We start from the raw sequence: 23,117 nt of genomic DNA, 5'->3' as shown, positions 1-23,117 counted from the left end.
GTGGAACCAATCAACCAATGATAATGCTCCACGTCACCGAGAAAATGGTTGTGTTCCATATATTTTATTACTGACGTGGAATATTATCATTGGTTCCACAGCCACGGTCAGCTAATCTATTCTCTCTTCAATCCTCATCCTCCTCCTCCACAAAATCAGATCCTTTCACATTAACTGCCCAAACCCTCTCCTTCCCACCAATCAACACCTCTCACTACACGACAAAATAAACTTTTTGATAAATACCATAATTAATGCATGTACTGGTTAAACGGAGGGCTTGTTGGTAATTGCATCCTTTTCTCTAACCCCTCCGTTTTATTCTTAAAATTACTCTTTGTCAGTGCTTTCTCATGTTCACCGAACCCTGAACCAAAACCGGACCTCTCCCTCGTCATCCCAATTCCTATAAGGACATTTTCGTCACTAACTCTGTCCTACTTTTCTGACGAAAACAAATAGTTATTGACCAAAATACCCACGTCCACAGAGAATCCTCTCTGCCGTACTTCACTCAGGATCTAGTCTTGAATTCATCCGTTCGTCTTCCTTCTCCCTCTTCTCCCTTCTCGGTCTGTAAAGGCAGTCACGGTCAACAAACAGAGCCCCACGCTCTCTCATCATCAACTGACACGTGCGCTCTCTCTCTCTCTCTCTCAGTTTGCAAGACATGAGCTGGAGAGAGATTCCCTCGGTGGAAATCGAGCTGGAATTGGAGGAGAGTGAAGGGCGCCTCTACCTATAAATACCTCTCTCCTCACTCGACTTCTCCACGCATCCTTTACGTTCAATCATCAAAACCCAACTACCCAACTAGTCGTTCTTCAACTCCTACACTTCCAACTAGTGAAACTCACATGGAAATTCCCATGTTTTCGCTTGTTTCTTCACCCTTCATCTCCCTTGCCTCTCTGCTATCTCTGTTTCTCTTGTATGCTTTAGCTTGGATGCTAATTGCCGGTCGTCGGAGATTGCCATTGCCTCCCGGAACGATGGGCTGGCCTTATATAGGAGAAACCTTTCAACTCTACTCTCAAAACCCAAATGTCTTCTTTGCTTCAAAAGTGAAGAGGTTGGCCTCCCTTTCACTTGATTCAGCTCTTGTATACTACTCAGACTCAGTAGAGTCTCTGTTCTGTCATTTCTGAATTCTGATTAAGTTGGTTTTTAATCTATTATAGGTATGGCTCTATATTCAAGACACATGTGCTGGGGTGCCCCTGTGTGATGATTTCAAACCCAGAAGCTGCCAAGTTTGTATTGGTGACAAAATCTCATCTTTTCAAACCCACATTTCCTGCAAGTAAAGAGAGAATGTTGGGTAGACAGGCCATCTTCTTCCACCAGGGAGCCTATCACATGAAGTTGAGAAAGCTTGTTATGAGGGCAGTGATGCCAGAGGCAATCAAAGACATAGTCTCTGACATTGAGGAAATTGTTGTCGATACTCTCCGGTCATGGGATGGCATGTTGATCAACACGTTCCAAGAAATGAAGACGGTGAGTTTTCTTCGCTGAATTCATTCTCCATGGTCGCAACAGAGGAAAACATAGAGAAACAGGGGTCCCCAGTCTTTCTTTTGCTTCTCTTCTGCTTCTCCTTTCGCGGGAGAACCAGGTACAAGAGTTGAACAGTCAAAATCATCTGGAATCTCAATTTTTCTTTTTTATGTTGGCCTTGAATTCAAGTAATTCGATACATCCAGCTAGCTGAGATAATCTGTCAATCTCAGATAAATTAGCCTCCAATCCATGAATAAAGAGCAGCAACGTTTTTGATTGCTAATGGATAAGTGGACATGGGTTTCGGATGGTCTGTAATTTCGGGCCAAATTGCTATTCTTAGTTCTGATCTGACTCTGTTTGTTCTTGCAGTATACGTTCAATGCGGCATTATTGTCCATTTTTGGGAAGGACGATGTCCTCTACAGGGAAGAACTCAAACGGTGCTACTACATTCTTGAGAAGGGCTACAATTCAATGCCCATCAACCTTCCAGGAACCCTCTTCAACAAATCTATGAAGGCAAGAAAGGAGCTGGCTCAGATCCTAGCCAAAATCCTCTGTTCCAGGAGGCAGAGGAAGGAAGAAAGCAAGGACCTTCTTGGATCCTTCATGGGTGAGAAAGAGGGTCTGACCGACGATCAGATTGCCGACAACGTAATAGGCGTCATGTTCGCTGCCAGAGATACCACAGCCAGTGTTTTGACATGGATTGTCAAGTACCTGGGAGAAAATCCAAGCATCCTACAAGCTGTAACTGTAAGAATCCTAGTCCTCCTGACTATCAAAAGAAACTGTGTTTCCTAAGACTTTCCTTTTTCATGAAGGAAATAAACTAGAAAAGTTCATAATAACCATTGGGTTTGGTTGGTTTTGGCTTCACAGGAAGAGCAAGAGACCATAATGAGGTGCAAAGAAAAGTCTGGTGAAGATAGAATTTTGACTTTGGCAGATACCAGGAAGATGCCAATAACTTCAAGAGTTATTCAGGAGACTCTAAGAGTAGCTTCAATTCTTTCTTTCACGTTCAGAGAAGCTGTTGAAGATGTTGAATATGAAGGTTGGTATTGAGCCATTAAATAAAACAAAGCAAAATAAGATACCCATATCACCCTTTTCCTTTTGTTTTTCCACAAGTCGTTTTCTTTTTTCTTTTCTTCTTGTTTTATCTTTTGTTTGTGTATGAGGTCATAATCTGAATTTCCTTCCTTTTACCTGATTTCAGGATATCTCATACCAAAAGGGTGGAAGGTTTTACCACTTTTTAGGAACATTCACCACAGCCCAGACAACTTCCCAGATCCTGAGAAGTTTGATCCCTCCAGATTTGAGGTGAATATGAAAATACATTTTTTTCTTTATTTCTTTAATTTAATTTTTTACGTTTTTGATAAAATTTAATTTTTTACTGATTCACCCAAAAGACTCACAATCAAATCCCTGTGTATGTCTGTCTGTGTTCAACAGGTTGCTCCAAAGCCCAATACTTTCATGCCATTTGGCAATGGGATACACTCATGCCCTGGGAATGAGTTAGCCAAGTTGGAGATTTTAGTTCTTCTACATCATCTGACCACAAAGTACAGGTAAGCCCATCCAAATGACCCATGAGACAAGTTTCCTAAAACAGAAATTCTCCCCTCTGTCACTGTTATTTTATGTTAACTTTGGATGTTCATTGATTTTACTTATTTGCACTGACAGGTGGTCTATGGTGGGGCCACAGAATGGAATCCAGTATGGCCCATTTGCTCTTCCTCAGAATGGATTGCCCATCAGATTATCTTTGAAAACATGAAAGTGCAAACCAGACAGTATGGTGAATGGTGCTTTTAGTTCTTCCCAAAAATAGAAGGCCTTCTGAAGAAGAGAGAGAGAGAGAGAGAGAGAGAGAGAGGGCTAGGACTAGAAAGATTTTGCAATGAAAGGAGAGAAATCCCTCACTATTTTTTGCCAAGAGACAACAAAACATTGAAATAAGAGAAACCTTTAGGAATGGAAGATACAGAAGGGAAACAAGTGTAAACAAAAAGAGCCTTTCAGACCAAAAGAGAAAAAAAGCATGAAGGGGATGGTTAATGCAATTTCAAGCAAGCTCTGTTTCTACTTTCTATTCTCCTTTTGTAAATAATGAGAAGAAAGTCCTTCTCTTTGCGGGGGTCAAGTAGGTAGATGGGTTGTGGTTGGATGTCAGGTTCTTCGGTTGGCCTTAACCCATGTTTCATTAATGCCTGTAAGTAAATAAAAAGAAAAAAGCAACATAGAAGAGAAGCAAAAAAAGAGCATATCTATCTTCAATCTCGACAGTGTTTGCTACAAAGAAAGTAACAGATGGCTTACTTTACTTTATTAAGAAATTTTGCTTCATAATTGTCATATTCCATAACAACTAACCTGACCATAAACAAGCATGTCATTATTAATAATTACAACAATGTCCCAAAATTCAATTGTTAGTTAAAATCATTGCTTGACTTTTGATCCTAAAAATTGGAATATTCATGATCTATGATGGGGACTTCACAGTAACGAATTAAATTGACAACCATATATGTCGGCACTTATTTATTCTCAGACAGTTGAAATTGGGTTGAGATGAATATTGGAATTAAAGTTAGTTGAAAAGAATAGCAGGTTCTAAGATAAGCCACCTAATTCCTAATTGATTTAATTAATGCTTTGTTTGATAATAATATACAATAAGAAATAGCCTTGATCTCTAGTTCATTGAGAATAGTTAATAACATATCACAGCTTGAAATAACTAGCTAATTAATAACCACTCTTACAGGCTTAAAGCAGCATAGTAAGTTGTAGCCATATTCACTCATTTAATTGGGACAGTTGTAAAACCCTTGTTCGTCTACATCAATCATTGATGTATTTAGATTACACTAGCAAGTGTACTACCTGATCAAGTAATACAATGATGAATAGTGTATCTTTCCCACGAGGATTGATCTAACAATTACTAGTAATGAATCAATCGTTTGTTATCTGATAAACCAAAATATTAAACAAATCAAAACCCTAATTCCTAATTAGCAAGTTACCCTAATTAGTTTCGGATCAAACCACCTTCATGCAATGAGAAGAAAAGTTGTGTGTAAACACTAGCAGATTCGGTTCAGCAATTAAACCATTAAGTTATTCAACTGATGTTGAATTCAGTCATGGGTTGGCAAAACCCTAATGGTATGAGCAGCCCCTCTCAAGCACAGCTCACTCTATCTATGAGTGACAATTCATGTATCTCTATCAAGAATTTAATCCCCATAGATGCATTAAGAACAAAGAATTCGAAGGGCATCAATTCAGGTATGAATGAACACCAAATGAACTATGCAAATTATCTCTAAGATGCATTCAGTATGTTTTCTTGATTAGATGATCTGATTACCTAAGCTCTTTCTCAATCAATTCAAGCAATCCAAGAATTAAGAACAATTCAGCCAAGATTATTCTATCAATTGAAAACCCTAATCAAGAAATCCCAAGAATGAATCCAATCAATCGAATAACATAAAAGAATTAATTACAGATTTGAATCAACACCAAACATGGTTCGAATACTAGAAAGAAAGAAAGAAAGATTCAATGACAAAAATCCGTTAAACCCTAGTTGAATCTAGGTTACCAATTACGCAAAACCAAAGAAGAAGACAACCTATGATTCTTGCATCAATCTTTGATCTCCTTGATGTGATTTTTCTTCAATTCACATTCAGCAAACTTCTTCTTTCTCTATCACTTCTCTTCTTCAGTTTGCTTTCAGGGGTTCGAACTCTCATTCTGGTGCATTCTCGGATGAAAACTTGCAATTTAAGGAATGGCTCTAGCACGTTAACAGTGCGGTTGTAGATAATTCGGACCCGATTTTGACATCGATGCAGTCCGTATCTATCAAAACTCAAAACCTGAAAGTTGTAGAAATTTTTCTTTTCTTTCCAATGCATCTTGAATCATCTCAATTAGAGTCCGAATGAGAGCCAAATTACGACGCGGTGCCGAAACTGTCCAGAATTACCCGATTAGCCTTGTTTTTCACTTAACTCCTCATTTCATGTCCTAAATCAAAATATAAGAATAATGAGTCCATTTAGAAACTAAATAAGTATAAAAGACTAAATATTAAAGGATAAAAATATGATAATTTTCATTTTCATCAATCACCATACATGATACACCCTTTTGAGCCCATAATTCATTACGATTTTAGAAAAACAATTCTATGTTTCTAAAAGCTTTGCACCCCATACCAGACAAGTAGAGGTATATATATGATGTGAACAATCCACATGATTAATATAAAAAGGAAGTAGAACCATGAGGACTGAACCAGACAGAGGTATCAAATGAAAGAGTTAAAGCTTCACATACATATTTTAATTTGAATCGCCGAGGCTATTGAAGACTTTGTTAGTTATTAGTTGGATGATGTGCAGTAACAGAACTTCCATATTATTTAAGACATTTCATAGCTTTATGAATATTACTTTCTTTCATGAATGTAAGCCAATAAAATAGTAGTGGACACTTGTAGACTCTTGAGTGTTGTAAGTAATTTATCATTACTTTTAAGAGAGAGAGAGAGAGAGAGAGAGGTCTCTTTGGGTTTGGCTCAAACTTAGTAGAGGGGTGAGGAAGAACTTACTTGGTGGGTGGAGAGAAGTGTTATATGTAAGTTGCCACCTAAGCTTCTGCTACTTGAAACATTTTAGGCCACAAAAGTCCACCAAATTGCTACCCAAGCTGCCAAACACAAGATCCTAAGCCACAGAAATCTTTTCCTTCATAAGTTCATCTAGGGACCATCAGTCAGTCATCTTAGCTTTGTTATCTGCCACAAGTAATTAAAATCCTACAACACCGAACTGCCTTTCTCTATGTAGGTCCGTATACGGAACCAGTGCCCTTATTATCATCTTGGTATCCATGCCAACCACTAGAGCAAGGCCAAAGAGACTTACTTATCTTTGTGACTTGGCATGTTTGAAGGTTCATGCATAAATCAGAGTAGAGTAGTGGAACACGACTCATGGAGCTGGCCCTGAAGAATTGGGATAAGGTTTCCCAATTGCTTCATTGATTGACTTTTAATGCAAGTAATGCAACATACCTCTTACAAGGATTCGGTGATGTTGATTGGGCTGGGGCTATCTTTTTTAAGTCATAACAAATTTAAATGATTATGAAAAGTGATGTCTTATTATGGTCATGAGAACTTGCATCTATCCAGTCAGGACTCAAGAACCACAATCTTCTCTTCAATGCTAGTTCAACTCATCTTACAATGTTTTCAGCTCATGTCTTCCTTCAATCCAATGAATTCCATGTTATCCTGGTCTCTTCTGCTTCAAAAATCACCAACAAAATGTCAATACACCCACCTAAGCACTGTAAAGATTCAATGGTTGGAAGCGATAAGAGAAAAAAAAAAACTGTGAAGGCAAATGAGAAGAACATGACATGAAGGCCAGAATCAACTTTTCGACATATATCGGACCCACTATAGGGCTCGGCGGCAAGGTGGTCGAGGAGCGACATGCCAGTTAGGGTGGAACACACCACAACATAAAGTAGTAGGGCTTTGATAGGTATGTTGCCAGTTGAATGGGGAGCTCTCTCACCTACAAGTTGCCTGTTTGAACCCCTGGACCTGCAAGTTGGGAGTTGGTACCTTTGATAGTTGGAACTAGGTGCCATTAACAAATAGAGAGTATTCAATATTGCACAGAGAAGTAGATTAGATGTTCTTAGCTACATAATCTCAATTCTCATACTTAACAACATTATCCCCCATCCAAAAATAAATGAATTAATAAAAGATCTTGGGTTGTCATCATCATCATCAAAAAAATAAGTAAATAAAGAGCAAGCCAAATTGACAAAAAAAAAAAAAGAAAAAGAGAGAGAGAAGAAGAAAGAAAACAATAGTATTAAAGCTCATGAATATGTCCCACAACAGTATTAACAACTTTGTACTAGTTCAATGTATCCATCTTAGATAGGGAAGGGATGTGGACTCACTTGGATCAATTTACTGTTAGTTGTTTGTGTGTCATTTTCTGATTTCTGATGAGTACTCAGTACTACTCAAACAAATTAAAACACATCAATTAATTCATTAGAAATCAAGGACGCATCTTCCTGATTTTGTTGGCATGTTTCTTTGAAACCCAAACCTCATTTTTCTCATGTCTATACTTAGGGTCAGAGACCATAGGACAGATTAATTAGAATCAGTAATTCATTTCTGTGCTCAGAGAGCCAGGACCCACCCTTGGACAGATCCCTATCTTAGAAATTAGAACATGATAACTGCTATCACTCTTCATCGAATCCTTCTGACATTGCTCGGCAGTATACAGAGAACTTAGTAGTAGTTTTTGATCATATAGTTATAGACAGGGCATCCTTTATCAGCTATAGCCTATTGTAATGGGTTCTGTTGTCTCAAGTCAGAGGCAATCTGTGATCATTTAGGGCATCTCTTATAAATATCAACTTCAGCTTATGAATTGTCACCTGGTTAACTGGTGAAGTTAATTGTCTGATCCCCCAAGCACTCGGTAACAATCCCAGATGCAGCCCACTAGCATGACAAGTGTCTTCTGTTTTATTGGTACAACTTGTACCCAATTTGAACAGTGGTGGAGCCAGGCCCATTCAAAATTTGATAAATCATCAACCCAAGTCTGCCCAAGTTGCACTCCTATTTAATTTTCATACGATAATTTGCCAAGTGTTAAGTGGTCCAACATAGATAAACCAAGAGCTGATTTCACTTGTTTCTCTTTTGGTTTTACTAGCGTAAGAGCACGAAACATGTGCAAGTAAGAATTAACCAAGGTGTTAAAAATTAATCCGGAATCAGAACCGTTTTGTCCACTGGTTTCTTGATTGATTGTTCGGCCATTCAGCTCAAACAGACGGTTCGTTTCAACTAAAAAATTAGAAAATAAAAAAATAATTAAAATAACAAACAGTCAAAATTATTGAATAGATCGACAGTTCGACCACCTAAGTCAGCGAATTGCTAATCAAACTAACGGATTTTGGTGAAAGACTGGCCGGGTTGAGGGTGAAATAATTTTTATGACATATACGGTAACACCAAAATCAAAGCAAGTATATGTTATATATAATAAAAATAAATAAATAATGTAATGTTGTTAATGAAGAAAATTTATTAATACATAAAAGTTGTTGGCTGTTACACCACTAAAGGATGTACATGCATGGCACGTGCACTCACCTCATTCCAATTAAAAGTAGTTAAATTTGCTGAATAGCCGTGGTTTTTTATCTGAAAATTGGTCGAGCCGGTCCGGGCTAGATCATGATAGACCCATTTTCGACTCAATAAGAAAATGGGTAACAGTCACAGCCTCACGGATGACAAAATTAACCCATAATTAAGTTATTGTGGTAATAAATCCATGATTAATTTGAGCTTGGTACCTGATGGTATTCTATATAAAATCAATGATAAGCTGTAGAGGCCTTTTGGATGTCGGATCAGATGCGATGAACTGAACCATGCCGAACCCGATTATTCCAAACTATTTGAAGTCATTACTAGTATTTACTACCCTCTTTTAAATCTTTAACAGTATCAACGTATTGGCCTCTGTGTTCTGCAGAAAGATTTGTTGCCAGAAGCTGCTTGTCCTTTTCCTTTTATATCCTTCCACCTCACAATTTACTACAGTGTTTTATCTTCGTCTCTGTCCAAGTGTCCTTATCTGCAATTGCATGCAACTGCAATTTTCTCTTCTTGGGTGTAACGCAATTGATGAATCCTAATCCAAATCCAGATCAGAGAACAATGGGAAGAACCCATTTCACACTCTATCTTCTCTTTCTTTTCTTGTATAAGAAAAAAACCCAAAAAAATCAAACCCTCATAAAGTTCTTTGAATTATTTGTTCTAGTATGAAACAATTGTATACAGTTTTATTGTTTTAATCTTTCATTTATTCTCAAAATCTTTGGTTTTGTTCTGCCTAAAATCAAACATAAATTGGAATATTGTGAATACAAGGAAAAGAACAAAGTTAGGCTAAACTCAATATGAAAAAAATAGGGCTGGATTGGGTTTAAGTAGTTGAGGTTAGAATTGAAGCCTTGGCCAATCCAACCCAACATAAATCTGATTTAACTTTAATTTATATTTGTATGGATAAATGTTATATAAACAGTTATTTATGTATAACTAGTAAGGTTAACGTATTGGCCCGTGTATCGGCTGATACATGTCATTTCGAGACCCTTTCGATACACCCCTAGTGGGTGTATTGGGGTCTGACTGGTTCAGGGGACGGGGACAGAGGGGTCTTAAACCGGTTCCCCTGAATCAATTTTGAAAAAAAAAATAAAAAAAAGAGTAAAAAAACAAGTATCAAAATGTCCAATACGCCCCTACCGATATATTGAGTGTATCGATATTTTAAACCTTATGTATAAGTATTTATACATATATGTATATGCGTAAATATATGTATATAGGTATTACATAAATATTTATTTATGTTTTATATATGTATATCAACAATTTTAAATTTCAATGAAAAATTTTTATATATGTCCTTTCACACATAATAATGCTAAAAGTTTTTGGGCCAACCCAAAAACTTCATGTTCTGTTACGGTTAATGTTGGGGATTTGGTTTATAACCTGGCCAAATTTGCACTCCTACATGGATGAACCCTCACAAAATTTGACTATTCTAAATTTCTAATGTAGCAACTACCAACCTTAGGGCCAAGGGCCCTAGGCTATTACTTCTTAATTCTTTGGACTAGTTTTTTTCTATATATCCTAATCCAAGTACAATTAGGAATTAGGTAATTTGGGTGGATTGGACCAGGCCTAACAGTCTAACGTCAATCCAGGCCCAATCCTAAAATAAGGATATGGATCGAGCTTGTGTAGGCTTGGAGAGGTTTGGGTGTTAAAAGTCATCACTCTCACACTTTTATCTCCATTTGATATAGGTCGTACAAGTTAAATTTAATCATATAATGTTAGCCTATATCTTTATCATTACCTATGTACACTTACCTTTACACTATATAAGTTAAATTTATTTTTTTATTTAGAAAAATTTATAATACTATTTTGACCAATCAAAATCCTCCATCAATTCTGATTAACACCACCTAATTGGTTATCACATTTTTTATACCGATTGATTGGTTATAAATTTCTCAGAATCATGTCTCTACGCGTGGTATCCTAATTGAACCCTCTCTATTTTCCTTGGTATTGTCACATATGTATATTTTAATTCATCTACAACAATGTATGTTTCATATGGGCCTGTAAAACTGTTTAAAGTTTTTCTTTCTTATTTCTTTGGACTCATTATTGTTAGGGTTCCCAACAAATCAGATCAAATTGGATATTCCTATATCCAAGCCAGTGTAATATCCAGATTCAGACCCATTTCAAGATAAATAGAACATTAGCTTAGAATTAAGCTTATTAGCTGATCCATCAGTTTTTTTTTTCTTTATTTATTTTTGGGTCCATATCACTGTTTTTTGTTTTGGGGTCTTATTTCTGAAAACTTAACTGGACTGAGTATTATTTCTGGTTCTTTGCATAACATATATATGCTGTTTTGTTCATGTTTCTCTACGAGTGTGGGACTGTGGGTATGCAGACCGGATCAGTTCCGGTCCAGACCCTATCATCAGCTGGAACAAAGGAACTGTTCCAGAGTCCATAACCTATATAATAAAGACAGATTAGTCTAAGGTTGAGTCGTATTAATTTTCATCTAGGACCGCATAGCGCAGTGGATTAGCGCGTTTGACTTCGGATCAAAAGGTCGTGGGTTCGACTCCCACTGTGGTCGCTTTTTTTAGTTTTATTTAATTTTATTAATAGTTTAAATGCTTAAATTATATGTTATGCCCTAAACTCGACTCCGGACTCCCGCTGTCTCTAATTTTTATTTAATTTGATTTTTATTAAAATGGAATATCGTGAAAACATGAAAAAGAAAATAAAGAAAAAAAAAAGACAAGATTAAATGTGGTATGGTAATTTTCTTACATCCATAAACGTAGTAGGACTGCAACTTGAGCCGGGTTAACTTAAACCCAAACTAAACCCGGTCTGAAAATTTAAGCTCAGTTTGAAAGGAATATAAAATACAAATATGTAGTGTGTGTGTAAAGTCTTGTATTTTGTATTATTTTGTATATATGTGTATTCTTTCTAAATTGAGCCTTAGGTCAAAGTTCAAATTAGGAATGAGAATTTGACCCACCCAACTTCACATATATGTATTTATGCATGTACATACATATATATATATATATATATATATATATATATATGTGTGTGTGTATATAAACATTTATGTATGTATATATGTGAACAACTTTAAATTTGAATACAAACATGATAATTATGCCCTTTTACACATAATAATGCTAAAACTCAATTTACTTCAAGCTTTGAATTACTGTAGAAAATAAGGACATAGGGCAAAAAGGAAATAGAGAAGTCAGTTCAACCCAAAAACTTCAATTTCCATTAGGGATAAGGATGGGGTTGGGCTTGGGTTTGGGTTGGGATCATCTCAAAACAACCTAACCTGGCCTAATTTGCATCCTACATGGAATAACCCTCACAAAAATTGACTATTCTAATGTAGCAATTACAACTAAGCTAGTAATTCTTTGGATTAGTTTTTTTTTTTCTGTATATCCCACTCATAGTACAATTAGGAATTAGGTAATTTGGGTGAATTGAACCAGGCCTGAGGATCTGAGGTCAATCTAGGCCTAATCCTAAAATTAGAATATGAATTAGGGCCTAGCCCAATCCAAGGTCAAAGCCCAAATTTTCAACCCAAAGTTAAATCCAATGCAATATTCTAGGCTCCTGTACGCATAATCCTAAAATTTGTTTTTTATTTTGAAGTGTTCTTTTATTCTTAATCCAAACGGTACCTTTAATTGGCTGGCTAATATTTGGAACTTCAAATGTCTCATAAAGATAAAAGACTTTTCTCTTTTTCCTTCTCAACAATAGGCTTCTTACTAAAAGCAATTTAAGGAAAATAGGATATAACATTGATGGCTCTTGTGGCTTTTGTGGAGATGCAGAGAATATTGATCATATTTTTAAAAATTGTGCCCACACAAAGCAATTGTGGCTTACCTTAAACACTCCCTTGGAGGGACCAAATGAGACTGAAAATTTAAGTGATTGGTGGACAAGGACCGGTAATAAAAAGCAAAACAAGATTCTTTTAGTAAAGGAAAAACTAGCTTTTGTTCTTTGGGTTGTTTGGAAAAATAAGAACTCAAAAACTTTTAATAATATTTCAACTCCCATTCCAGTTATTTTGAAATGGGCTCTTGATATGTTTTTGAAGTTTCTTGATGAGAGCAAAGATAAAGACATTTCCCAAATTGACAAAGTGTGAAAATCAATTAGTTGGAGTGCTCCAAAATTTGGCACTATTAAAATAAATTTTGATGCCTCTCCTAACAGTTATGGAAAATATTATGTAGCTTGTATTGTTCGTGACCATCTTGGTGGGTGCTAGTGGTTAAAGCATATAAACTTGACTCCTATACCATCAACCAAGTGGAAGCATGAGCTACATGGGAAGCCCATACTCAAACAACAAACTATAGGGAATATCCTATTATAATCGAGGGTGATTCATTATTGGTCATCTCCTGCCTTAACAAAAAGGCAGAAGTTCCTTAAAATTTGAAAGGTATCATCTCTTGTTGCTTGAGGAGGAGAGTTTTGTTCGAAGCAGGTCTTTGGTACCAACATATTTTCAGAGAAACTAACCAGGTGGCAAATTGACTTGCTCATGAAACTCTTTCTCCTTCTACCCCTTCCCTACTTTTGTATCAACTCCCTTTCCTCTTCTCTTCTTCTTATTTATTTTGCGGATTTTTTGGAGACGTACTACCCCCGTTGTGTGTAGTACACTCCTCTTTTCAAAAAACAAAAAAAAAAACCTCGTTAATTGATTTTTCAACCATTCACTTAATTACTAGCATGCACTTCATCTGATCGCCATCCCAAGACACCAAACCATACAGCTTTGGCAAAGGCACAATAGAAGAGGTGAGGTGCTCCATTGTTTCACTCTGTGTCACAAAGAATACAATCCCGATTAACCCAGTCCCCCACCAATTTAATTATCTTTGTAAACACCAGCCCATTTAGTAACCTCCATAGGAATAAATGAGTAATGACACCTCGGGTACAACTTGGCCTTCCAAAATTTAATCCATTTATTACATTTTATGGGTTTCAAAAACCTGTTGTAGCGAACAATCTGGCATACAATGATTTCACCAAAAATTTCCCGCGCCCATATATCCTCGATGATTTCATGCTTGGTAGCATCAAATAAATTATTGATCAATATGTGACTGATTTGATTTCTAATTATTAACACCACTTAATTGGTTATCACTTTTTTTTTTATACAAATTAATTAATTATGAGTTTTTTCGACATCGTACCTTTATGGTGTCTTAGGGCTTATTCATTTACTCTGAAGTCTGACATTTAAAAATGCAATAATTACATTAAGAGATATATTGGTATTGGTGAATTTTTCTTTCTTTTGAACTCTGAATGCATGCAGGGAATGTTGTTCTAAACTCTAAATTCTGAATTCTGAAAATTATCAAATATCTATTTTGACCCTATATATTAGAGTTTTTGTTTGTCTATTTGGGAAGTAACATTGGAAAATAAAAATTTGTATGATTGTACTTTAAGAGATAAGAGGAAACGAACAACAATTTTTTTCTTAAAATTGAAAGGAAATGAACAACAATTTTTTCTTAAAGTTAAGAGGAAACGAACAAATCATTAGCTGAACCATTTTTTTTATTTTTGCATGTATTTTTATTCATTTACAATAATGAATGTTTCGTTTGGGCCCATAAAAATGTTTTACCCAAATAAAAATGTTTACGTTTTTATTTTGGAAAAAATGGATATTTTATCTGATAATATTAATTCTTTGGACTTCTCATTATTAGGGTTGCTAATAAGTCATATCAAATTGGATATACTTAAATCCAAGCCAGTAATGTCCAGATTCCGGCCCACATTTGAAGACAAATAGAACATTAGCTTGGAATTAAGATTATTATCCAATCCATCAATGGTTTTTTTTTCCGTTCCATATTATTGTGTTTTGTTTCGGGGTTTTATTTCTGAAATTTTAACTGGACTAGATATTATTTTGGTTCTTTTTATAGCATATGCTGTTTTTGTTCATGCTTGTCTACGAGTGTGGGTATGCAGACCAGATCAGTTCCAATTTAGACCCTATCAGCTGCAACAAAGAACTGTTGCAAACCCTAGACCAAATTAGTCTAAGGGCTTGTTCGTGTTTTGGATTTTGAGATGAGGAAAAATGGCTAATGAGAGTTTGGTTTCCATTGACCAAGATACCTATGTTATTTTTTCAGATTTATATGGGATTAACAAAAAATTTATTTTCCCCAAGTATCACTTACCCAGGTAAAGTAAGTGATACATATCTCCAAAATGGATAAACAACTTTCCCACTTAGGAGGAAATTTGACCACATATAGATGGAACAAATTATCCCTTTTAATAATAACTTTTTATAACCTAAAATAGTCATTGTCTTATTTACCTAAAATATATATAGATATATATATATATATATAAATACAATTACCTAAATAAATAACTTCCCAAAAAGCAAATAAAATTAAATATTTTGAAACAAAGAAATACATCTTCATAAAACAGTTTCTTGCGCTGCTTTCCGTCTTCACGTAGCATGTAAATGAATATTTGTGACTTCTTATAATTCATTTACATTCTAAATTGTTTGGTTATATTTAACTCTCATCAATGACCGTATAGCGCAGTGGATTAGCGATTTTGACTTCGGATCAAAAGGTCATGGGTTCGACTCCCACTGTGGTTGTTGTTTTCTATTTAATTTTTATTGATAGTTTAATGCTTAAATTAATGGATTGTGCTCTGAACAGTGCGGAACCTTAAGATTATGTTTGATTTGAAGGAAAAAAGGAGAGGGCAAATTTGGCCCTCTCTTTTTTGACAATATAACCTTAATAAAAATAACAATTGATGTGGGCAAATTTGGTCCTCCAATGACATTGTGACACATGGCATTTTGGAACAGTTGGATGACACATGAATACCACGTAAACGATGATTTCGAGTCTTAGATCGCAGTTTCTCTTCACCTTGACTTGGCGACTTGCCTTCACTGCCAACTTGGCAACCTTGACCACAACTCAGGTCGACTAGAAGCACCTCATCCAAGGCCGACCTGTATCACCTTATCACTAGCATAAGTGACTTCGATGCGAGGAGCGACATCCCTCAAGGGCGTGCCGGCCTGACTGAGGTCCAGGTGGCGACCTGCAAGACGTGCTTGCCAAAAAATTTGACATGCATATCTCGATACTCTCACGTTTCTCAGAAGTTGGCCCACATACCGAACGCTCCGGAGGGTGGTCAACGTGCATGGTGATTACCTCCGAGGATCTTAGACTGGTTAAACAATCTCCTGGAAATCTTGGATGCGATGCGTGAAGCCCACACCAAACAACGCCTATATAAAGGCACCAACCCCAATGACATAGGGAGGAAGCAAGTAAGTACATTCTAGCTCTCTCATACTTTCTGATTTTTTAGCCCGCGATCTACTACGAGAGTATTAAATTAATCATTAGAGCGACCTTGCCGGGTTAGCCACCCCAGGTCCTCTAACATTAATTCTTTGCAGGTTTCTCTAAAGAGCTACCCAGCTCAGCACCCAATTTACCCCTAGCTCGGCCTAGTCAGCTTGGCATCCAAGTCCTCATCCAACAAAAATCCTCCACTTTGACTTTTGAATCATCGACCACCTGGAAGTAGTTCGAACAACAAAGTGCTATCAAAAAACCCTTCACCAACAATAATTAGTAAACTATAAAAATGTTGATAAAAGTAAGTGTTTTAAGCAAAATTATATTGTATTCTGCCTATCAAATTTACCCTTTAGACATAGAATTATAATAAAAAAACAAGAAAAAACATGAAACCTCTATATATTATTAATTACATAATCAGTTCAAGTCTTAATTAGTTTGGAGCAGAAAAATCTGGCCCCGACCCAATTATAATCAGGTCTAAAGGCTCAGAACCAAGGCAGAATTGATATAATCGGTTCAATCTATTCAGTTTTATCCAGTAGACCTGATCCATTGACAACTCTAACTCCTTTTTTGGCGATTATTTAACATAATTGCTCAATAAAGGTATCAATAGAAAATTTATTTATAAATCCAAAACATAAGAAAAATGAAAATAAATTCAAATTAATTGATTTTTTTATACTTAAAGCAAATAGGATGCAAATTCCGTGTCTCTTACAAAAGAGACAATATATCTGATTCTCTTTTGATGAAATATTTCTTACAACTTGAAGATTTATATCTAAGTTAAAGTCAAGAGTCAAATAATATGCTCCTGTATTTTAGAGAACAGTGGATATTACTTCCTTCAAATGGGCTTTAAAAGCCAAAATATAATAATCGGCATCGTAAAAAATTAATATACCACCTCTCTTCTAGACTAAATCTGTTGGACACAAACTAACTTTGCTCTTCGAGGACGAGGACTAGTACTTTGTTTAGTGGACTTGCTTGGAAACAATGGTGGCAGCTGTGTATTGTCCCACCCCAGATCAAAATATTTATTTGGAGGGCTGTTAAATGAGGTTTTACCCACTAGAGCTAATCTCCATAAACTTCGTTGAGTGTAGAAAGAGAATACCCACATGAGGAAATTAACTACCGAACATGCATGTTTTGCTGTATTGCCAGGCAATTAAACCTATCTGGTTTGGATCAGCACTCTACTTGTGTGTTGAATTTTTTGAGTAAAAATGTGGCAAAATTAGTGTTTTAAAAGGTGTGAGAGACGGGAGGCATGCCTCCGGCCAGGTGCCCTCAAAACACGCTAAGGCATATGCCAAAGGCTTTGATACCTCGGGCCTTTTTCATGCATGAGGCATGTTAGAGGCATACATGATAAAAGCCTTATTTCATTGAACAGGTCCAATTCAGTATATCTTATTGGTCTGTTTAAATTGGTTTTGATTCAAACAGGTCAAGCCCAAACCTGGTCCATTGACACCCTTAATATACTAATGCGGTTAAACGCCTTAAACTTGCAGGAACCTTAGCAGTTATAGACATTAGTTCTAATCCTAGAGTGAAATTATGGGTCCAACAAGAGCAATTCCTTCCACTTGGTCAAAGGGCTTCAGGAAAATTCTTGTTGAATCTGGTGGGAGAGCTGCTGTTTTTTTCTGATATCTAAGGAAATCAACCAACATTGTAGATGATGTAGAAGTTTTCAAGCTTAATCTTTCTAACTTCCTAAGCCCTCCTAGATTAAGATGGAATGTCTGGGAGATAGAATTCTGTTCTATGGGGTTTACTTGTTGCATGTCAGTCTCTCTCCAAGTGAATTGGGATGCAAAAGCAACTGCATCTTTTTTAATCATAGAGGGCTCCCTGGTGAGTCGTGGGTCTTCCAAGTTTGATAGTAGTGTAAAAGATGAACAACCATGCTCCTACGTTTTGATCTAAGAAAAGTACTTTTTTTTGTATGTATAATGTATTGAGCCCGGATTTGCTGCTTGCATCGCGGCATCAATTGAGCTTGGATCTCCTACCCACAAACTAACTCTTCCTACATCTCTACCCATAGAACACTACTGGTGCATATTGAAAACATTTACCATCATATCAATCAAGCTTGGATCTCCTACCCACAAATTCTTCTCACATCCCTACCCACAAGACACTATCATCATGTATTGATAACATCTCCCTTCATCAAAATTCAGGGGTTTTGATTGATCAAAGCTCTTCTGGTATCACTTGTTTTCGGCCATTTTACAACCTTGAATTTGGTCCTAAAAAATCCAGCCAAACCTGTGCCTGTGCCAAGGCAAATTTGACCCTACAAAATAGGCATATATTTACATGGATATATTGCGCATATATACATACAATGGTACATATTTTACAATTATAAATTGATAGATGATACACATATGCATTAGTTAGTATGCTGATATGGGCTTCGCCAAGTTAGCTCACCCAGCTTGAATTAAATTTTGGGCGCAAAAACTATAATGTTTTGCTTAATTCTGTCCGGCTTGTTGGGTATTTGGACCTAGATATGGCCCAGAAAAATCTCACCCGCCAAGGGTAGGGCTATCAATGTGTTAGGTCCGGCTCTGGGTGGGCCTAAATCCCAATATAGATTGGTCTCCCTATCTCTTAAGACTCATCTATTTCTCAACTATTCCATTTGTTCAGAATGCAATTTCATTTGTACTAGTAAAAAAGCATGAGAAGCCAAATCAAAGAGTGTGCATTGAAAATAAGTAATCTTTTTTTTTTTTTGCATTGAAAATAAGTAAAACATATTGATAACAAATTGTTCTTGTGGTTTAGGGGTGGACTTTAAAATAAGACTAATGATTTTGACGACTTGGGGGTTATTTGGTATCGAGGGCGTTTATAAAATAAACGTTTTGTACAATTGTATCTTGAAAAATGAGACAAAATCTGTTTTAAATGTTTTGTTTGATTTTTTTACACCTCAGCGCCATTAAGTGTCATATAAGCCAAATAATAATAAAATGGTCTTGAAAATGAAAAATGTCAAATTTGATGTTTTTTTATAAACGATTCACGCAATTTTTGAGAGATCAGATAAACAGCTCAACTAAATAACTTTTTTTAGGCTTTTTTTTTTGTTTTTTTTTTGTTAAAGGCATTTACAATGCTGAACTGGCATTGTTTCTCCAAAAAATTACATCGCTACCAAACACCATCTTGGTCTCGAGACTGGATCTGCTCCTCACAAAGGGCGCCTCACATGCGCCTCACACTCACATCCTGCCATGCATTGGGAACATCTCCCGTACTTGTAAGTTATTTTTCACGGGAGATATTTCCAATGCACGATGGATGTGCAAGTGTGAGGAGCAGATCCCATTCCCTTGGTCTCAGGCCTCATTGACCTCACAATTTTATTTCAAGCTGCCGACTAGCTAACAAATTAATGAAGGTCAGTTCAGAGTCAGGGAGGTGGCGGTGTCTGAATTGTGTTTGTGGGACTTGGACTACATTCTCCTAGAAGATGCTTTAGGTTGTTACTTTTCTAGAGTGTAGTTATTTTCTTTTGCATAAAAAAATATGAAGTAAAACTTAAAGTAAAAATAGATCACAATTTTTCATTCAATTCATATGTACTCACATACTTTTGCATCAATGCAAATGAAAAACAAATTAGGCCAAGGTTTATTGTCTAGGCCAAACACCATGAAAATCAGAAATATAATTTATTTTACTATTGAATATCATTCCAACAAGGTGTACAATTTATTGATGAGAAGCTTGATACTTGGAATAATAGAGTCATAATCAAAATAAGGCTTAGTTTGGTAATAGTGCCACTACAAGTGTTCAATGCAAACACAAGGTTTAGAGTATAAATACAAAATACAAGGTTTTGCATTCTACACATTTGTAATTTTACTCTTTTCAAATTGACCCTAAGGCTGCATTTGATTGCAATACAATTTTATTTGCATTAGTACAAATGTATGTGTGCAAATGAAAATAATGCAAAATTTGGTTTAATTTTGTTTTGGGTTTTGCTTTATTCTACTTCACATCTTATTTTACTTTATTTGCAATGCAACCAAAGAAAATAAGATAGAATTTGAAACAAAAATAAATCAGAATTTGCACCCAAATCATTTGCACTATTATAGTTTTGCATCAGTATAAATTTATTTACTCTGCGACCAAACACAGCCTGAGTTCCAATGCCTTCATAGAAAAAAAATCGTCTCAAGGGATCTTGCCACATGTTGAAAAATATACCTCTTTATGGGTACCTTTTAAAATTGATGAATCAAAAAGTTTGGAGACACATTCAATAAGTAAAACTCCAATACAAGTTTTGTATATAGCTGATGTGGTAGGGAGTAGGGAGTTTCCCTACACCAACCTACCTATTTGGCAAATTATTGGAAGCATCTTGTGATTGATATAAAACATCCATCAAATAGGTATCTTTTAACAAAACGCAATGGTGCCAAACACCACTAATATTGGCTTTAAACTTTCAATATTATGAAACTTACGTGTATAAATAGACCTATTCACGGGCTGAGCTGAGCTTTGCATCTACACTAACAGAATATGCTTAGACCCAAGCTTGAATTGGCCTGACTATCGGGCCAAGGTCTTGAGCCTGAGCCCAGCTCTCATATAAAGCCCGAAGCTTGGGGCCAAACCCGAGCCTAACTAGAAATTTGGAAAAATCATTTTTTACTTTATAATTTAATTAAAAACTATTTTATTTATATTAAAAGACCTCAAAACCTAAAAAATAATAATGAAAGATCTCATTATTACTTGAAAAAAGAGAAGAAAAATAAAAAAATAATATATATATATATTTTATTATATAATATATTATCAAATCAGGTTCAGACTCGGACCACCTGTCCAAATCCGACTTAAAATCAAGCTGAACCAGGCTGACCCATCAAGCTACCCGGCCCATGAACAGGTCTTGTTTATAATAGATACAAGATAGAGAGATGTTTAGAGACTAGCTTTGAGTTCCAAAACTAATGTCACATGTAAGATTCCTTTATTGTTCAGGGAAATTCAATAAACAACTCGATCATATCCATCATTAAGTGTGGATTCTAGAACTTCATGATATAAATGTATTAGAATATTTACTTTATACCGTGCATTATTACATTGCAACTAAGGGACTTGCACAAAGAAGAGGCAAAAACGTGGGGTATGGGGAATCTTCCGTGGAAGATAAATAAACAATGAGATTGGGTTTCCCAAGACAACTAATTATGGTCAAAATGCACCCACCAAACACGAAAACCATACAAAGTTCAAAATCACATGATATGCTGAGTAAATCTGGATCTAATCTTTATTTATATGGCATATATATAAGATTGAATAGTTTAATTGCAGTTTTCCCTTGCCGGATACAAATCGAACAGTTTTTGTTATTAGGAGATCTCAAAGCTCAAGTTGACCATCTAGATAATGAACCCATTCCCAGCTGTTTAAAAAATAATGGAGTTAGGTTATGTTATATGAATTTATGAACTCGTTTCATGTTTCCTACCCATCTAAAGTGAATTCATTCTGGGGTTATTTTCAATGTGTTTTTTGTGACTTCAAGTGTTCAACAAACAAACAGATCAGACTGGTTTCAGATCAATAAGTTGGTTTTTAAATAAAAATACAGAAAATATATTCTTTGTAGAGGTGTCAATAGTATTCAAAAATCTAATTTTGAGTTTGAGATTTGCCATAATTGAATCAGATTCGGATAATTCGAATATTTAATTGGTCGAATTCGGATATCTTATTCATATCGAATAGCTAATCGGATTCAAATTCGGATATGATCTAACTCGATTCGATAAATATCTGAATTTGATCGATTATTTAATTTTTATATATAATATGTAAAATTTTAAAACTTTTATATAATTTATATATATAATAATTAAATTATATAAATAATTTATATATTTATATACTTTATATAAATAAAATATTTATTAATTACCTAAAATAATTAATTAGTCAAATTCAAATCGAATCAAATATTTGAATATTTAATCAGATTCGAATTTGGATATTAATTTTCAATATTCGTTGGATCTTGATCAAATTCGGATATTAGATTTTTTAATCGAATTTAAAATCAGATATTACCTGATCTGATTCGAATTCGTTCCATTTACACCCCTGATTCTTAGTTGACTATGTGTTTTTTGTTTCCAAAATTGAAAAAAAAAATGTTCTTGAATTTTTTGTTTAAATAATATTTTTTACCTAATATCATGCACATTCCATAAATCATGTAATGTATGTACTATAATTGTTAGAAATGATTCTGGTGCGTCACGTCTCATCTTATTAAAATGCTTCCGACTTTGCGACAATCTTGAATTGATCAACGGTCGTTAAATAAAGAAAATATACAGTAGCGGAGTTGGTGAAGTCAAAGAGGAAGCAGGTTTTCTCTCTCCTCTGGGAGCTCTCAACACAGTTATGGAGCTCGACATTTCTCGGCTGCTTTCGGCCTCTAAGGGAAGTCAAATCCTATTTGGGGCTTGCTATGATGGAAATTTTAATTGAAGTTTTTGAGTTAGGGTTTCTCATTTTGTAATTGCAATTCTTCATAGTCTTTGTGACGAAGACGATGGGTTCGTTATAACGAGAAATTGATCTCTCAGTTTTCAAATTTGCCTGTAAATTATCCGGCCATGGCTTGGAATCCTTTCCAGGACGCTGCCAATTCGAAGCCACTGTTTGTAACCATCTACGCCACGGTCCTCGTTGGCATCGCATTATCGTCTGTCTATGTCTTCTCCGCCATTTACTCGGGCAAGACAATATACTCTATCCCTTGGTCCTCCTCATCTCTTTCACGTAAGTCTCATTTTGTTTCTGGTTGATGGTGTTTTATCCTTTTG

General features: G+C 35.6%; 2 protein-coding genes and 2 non-coding genes across 7 annotated transcripts in view; all 4 read left to right on the top strand.

Moving 5' to 3' along the window:
• Positions 1–768: 768 nt before the first annotated feature.
• LOC148864537 (abscisic acid 8'-hydroxylase CYP707A2-like) lies at positions 769–3,801 on the top strand. The gene is made up of 7 exons (XM_088975310.1): positions 769–1,072; positions 1,182–1,500; positions 1,876–2,262; positions 2,389–2,563; positions 2,729–2,835; positions 2,971–3,089; positions 3,208–3,801. The coding sequence occupies exons 1-7, from the start codon at positions 858–860 to the stop codon at positions 3,299–3,301; spliced, it is 1,416 nt and encodes a 471-aa protein (XP_088831436.1). The 5' UTR covers positions 769–857; the 3' UTR covers positions 3,302–3,801.
• Positions 3,802–11,295: 7,494 nt separating this feature from the next.
• On the top strand, positions 11,296–11,369 carry TRNAR-UCG (transfer RNA arginine (anticodon UCG)). The gene has a single exon. It is a non-coding gene; the product is annotated as a tRNA-Arg (tRNA).
• A 4,030-nt stretch (positions 11,370–15,399) lies between these two features.
• On the top strand, positions 15,400–15,473 carry TRNAR-UCG (transfer RNA arginine (anticodon UCG)). The gene has a single exon. It is a non-coding gene; the product is annotated as a tRNA-Arg (tRNA).
• A 7,159-nt stretch (positions 15,474–22,632) lies between these two features.
• The window catches only part of XEG113 (xyloglucanase 113), a 35,963-nt gene continuing 35,478 nt past the window's right edge, over positions 22,633–23,117 (top strand). For 2 of the 4 annotated variants that reach the window (XM_088976542.1, XM_088976544.1), the window contains exon 1: positions 22,635–23,073. In XM_088976542.1, the coding sequence (XP_088832668.1) occupies positions 22,908–23,073 (166 nt within the window). In that variant the 5' untranslated portion in view covers positions 22,635–22,907. Of the gene's footprint in view, positions 23,074–23,117 lie in introns of all 4 variants that reach the window. The other 2 variants (XM_088976541.1, XM_088976543.1) reach the window with 2 other exon arrangements.

This window comes from Nelumbo lutea, chromosome 3 (assembly GCF_056320005.1).
Source record: "Nelumbo lutea isolate HS-2025 chromosome 3, American lotus-T2T, whole genome shotgun sequence".
NCBI lineage: Eukaryota > Viridiplantae > Streptophyta > Magnoliopsida > Proteales > Nelumbonaceae > Nelumbo > Nelumbo lutea.
This window is presented reverse-complemented; position numbering and strand designations above follow the sequence as displayed.

Bases quoted from the DNA above. Each gene is read 5' to 3' on its own strand.
- LOC148864537 (XM_088975310.1), top strand. From the start codon at position 858: ATGGAAATTCCCATGTTTTCGCTTGTTTCTTCACCCTTCATCTCCCTT. The intron at 2,263-2,388 runs GTAAGAATCCTA...TTGGCTTCACAG, and splicing joins GCATCCTACAAGCTGTAACT to GAAGAGCAAGAGACCATAAT. The intron at 3,090-3,207 runs GTAAGCCCATCC...TTGCACTGACAG, and splicing joins CATCTGACCACAAAGTACAG to GTGGTCTATGGTGGGGCCAC.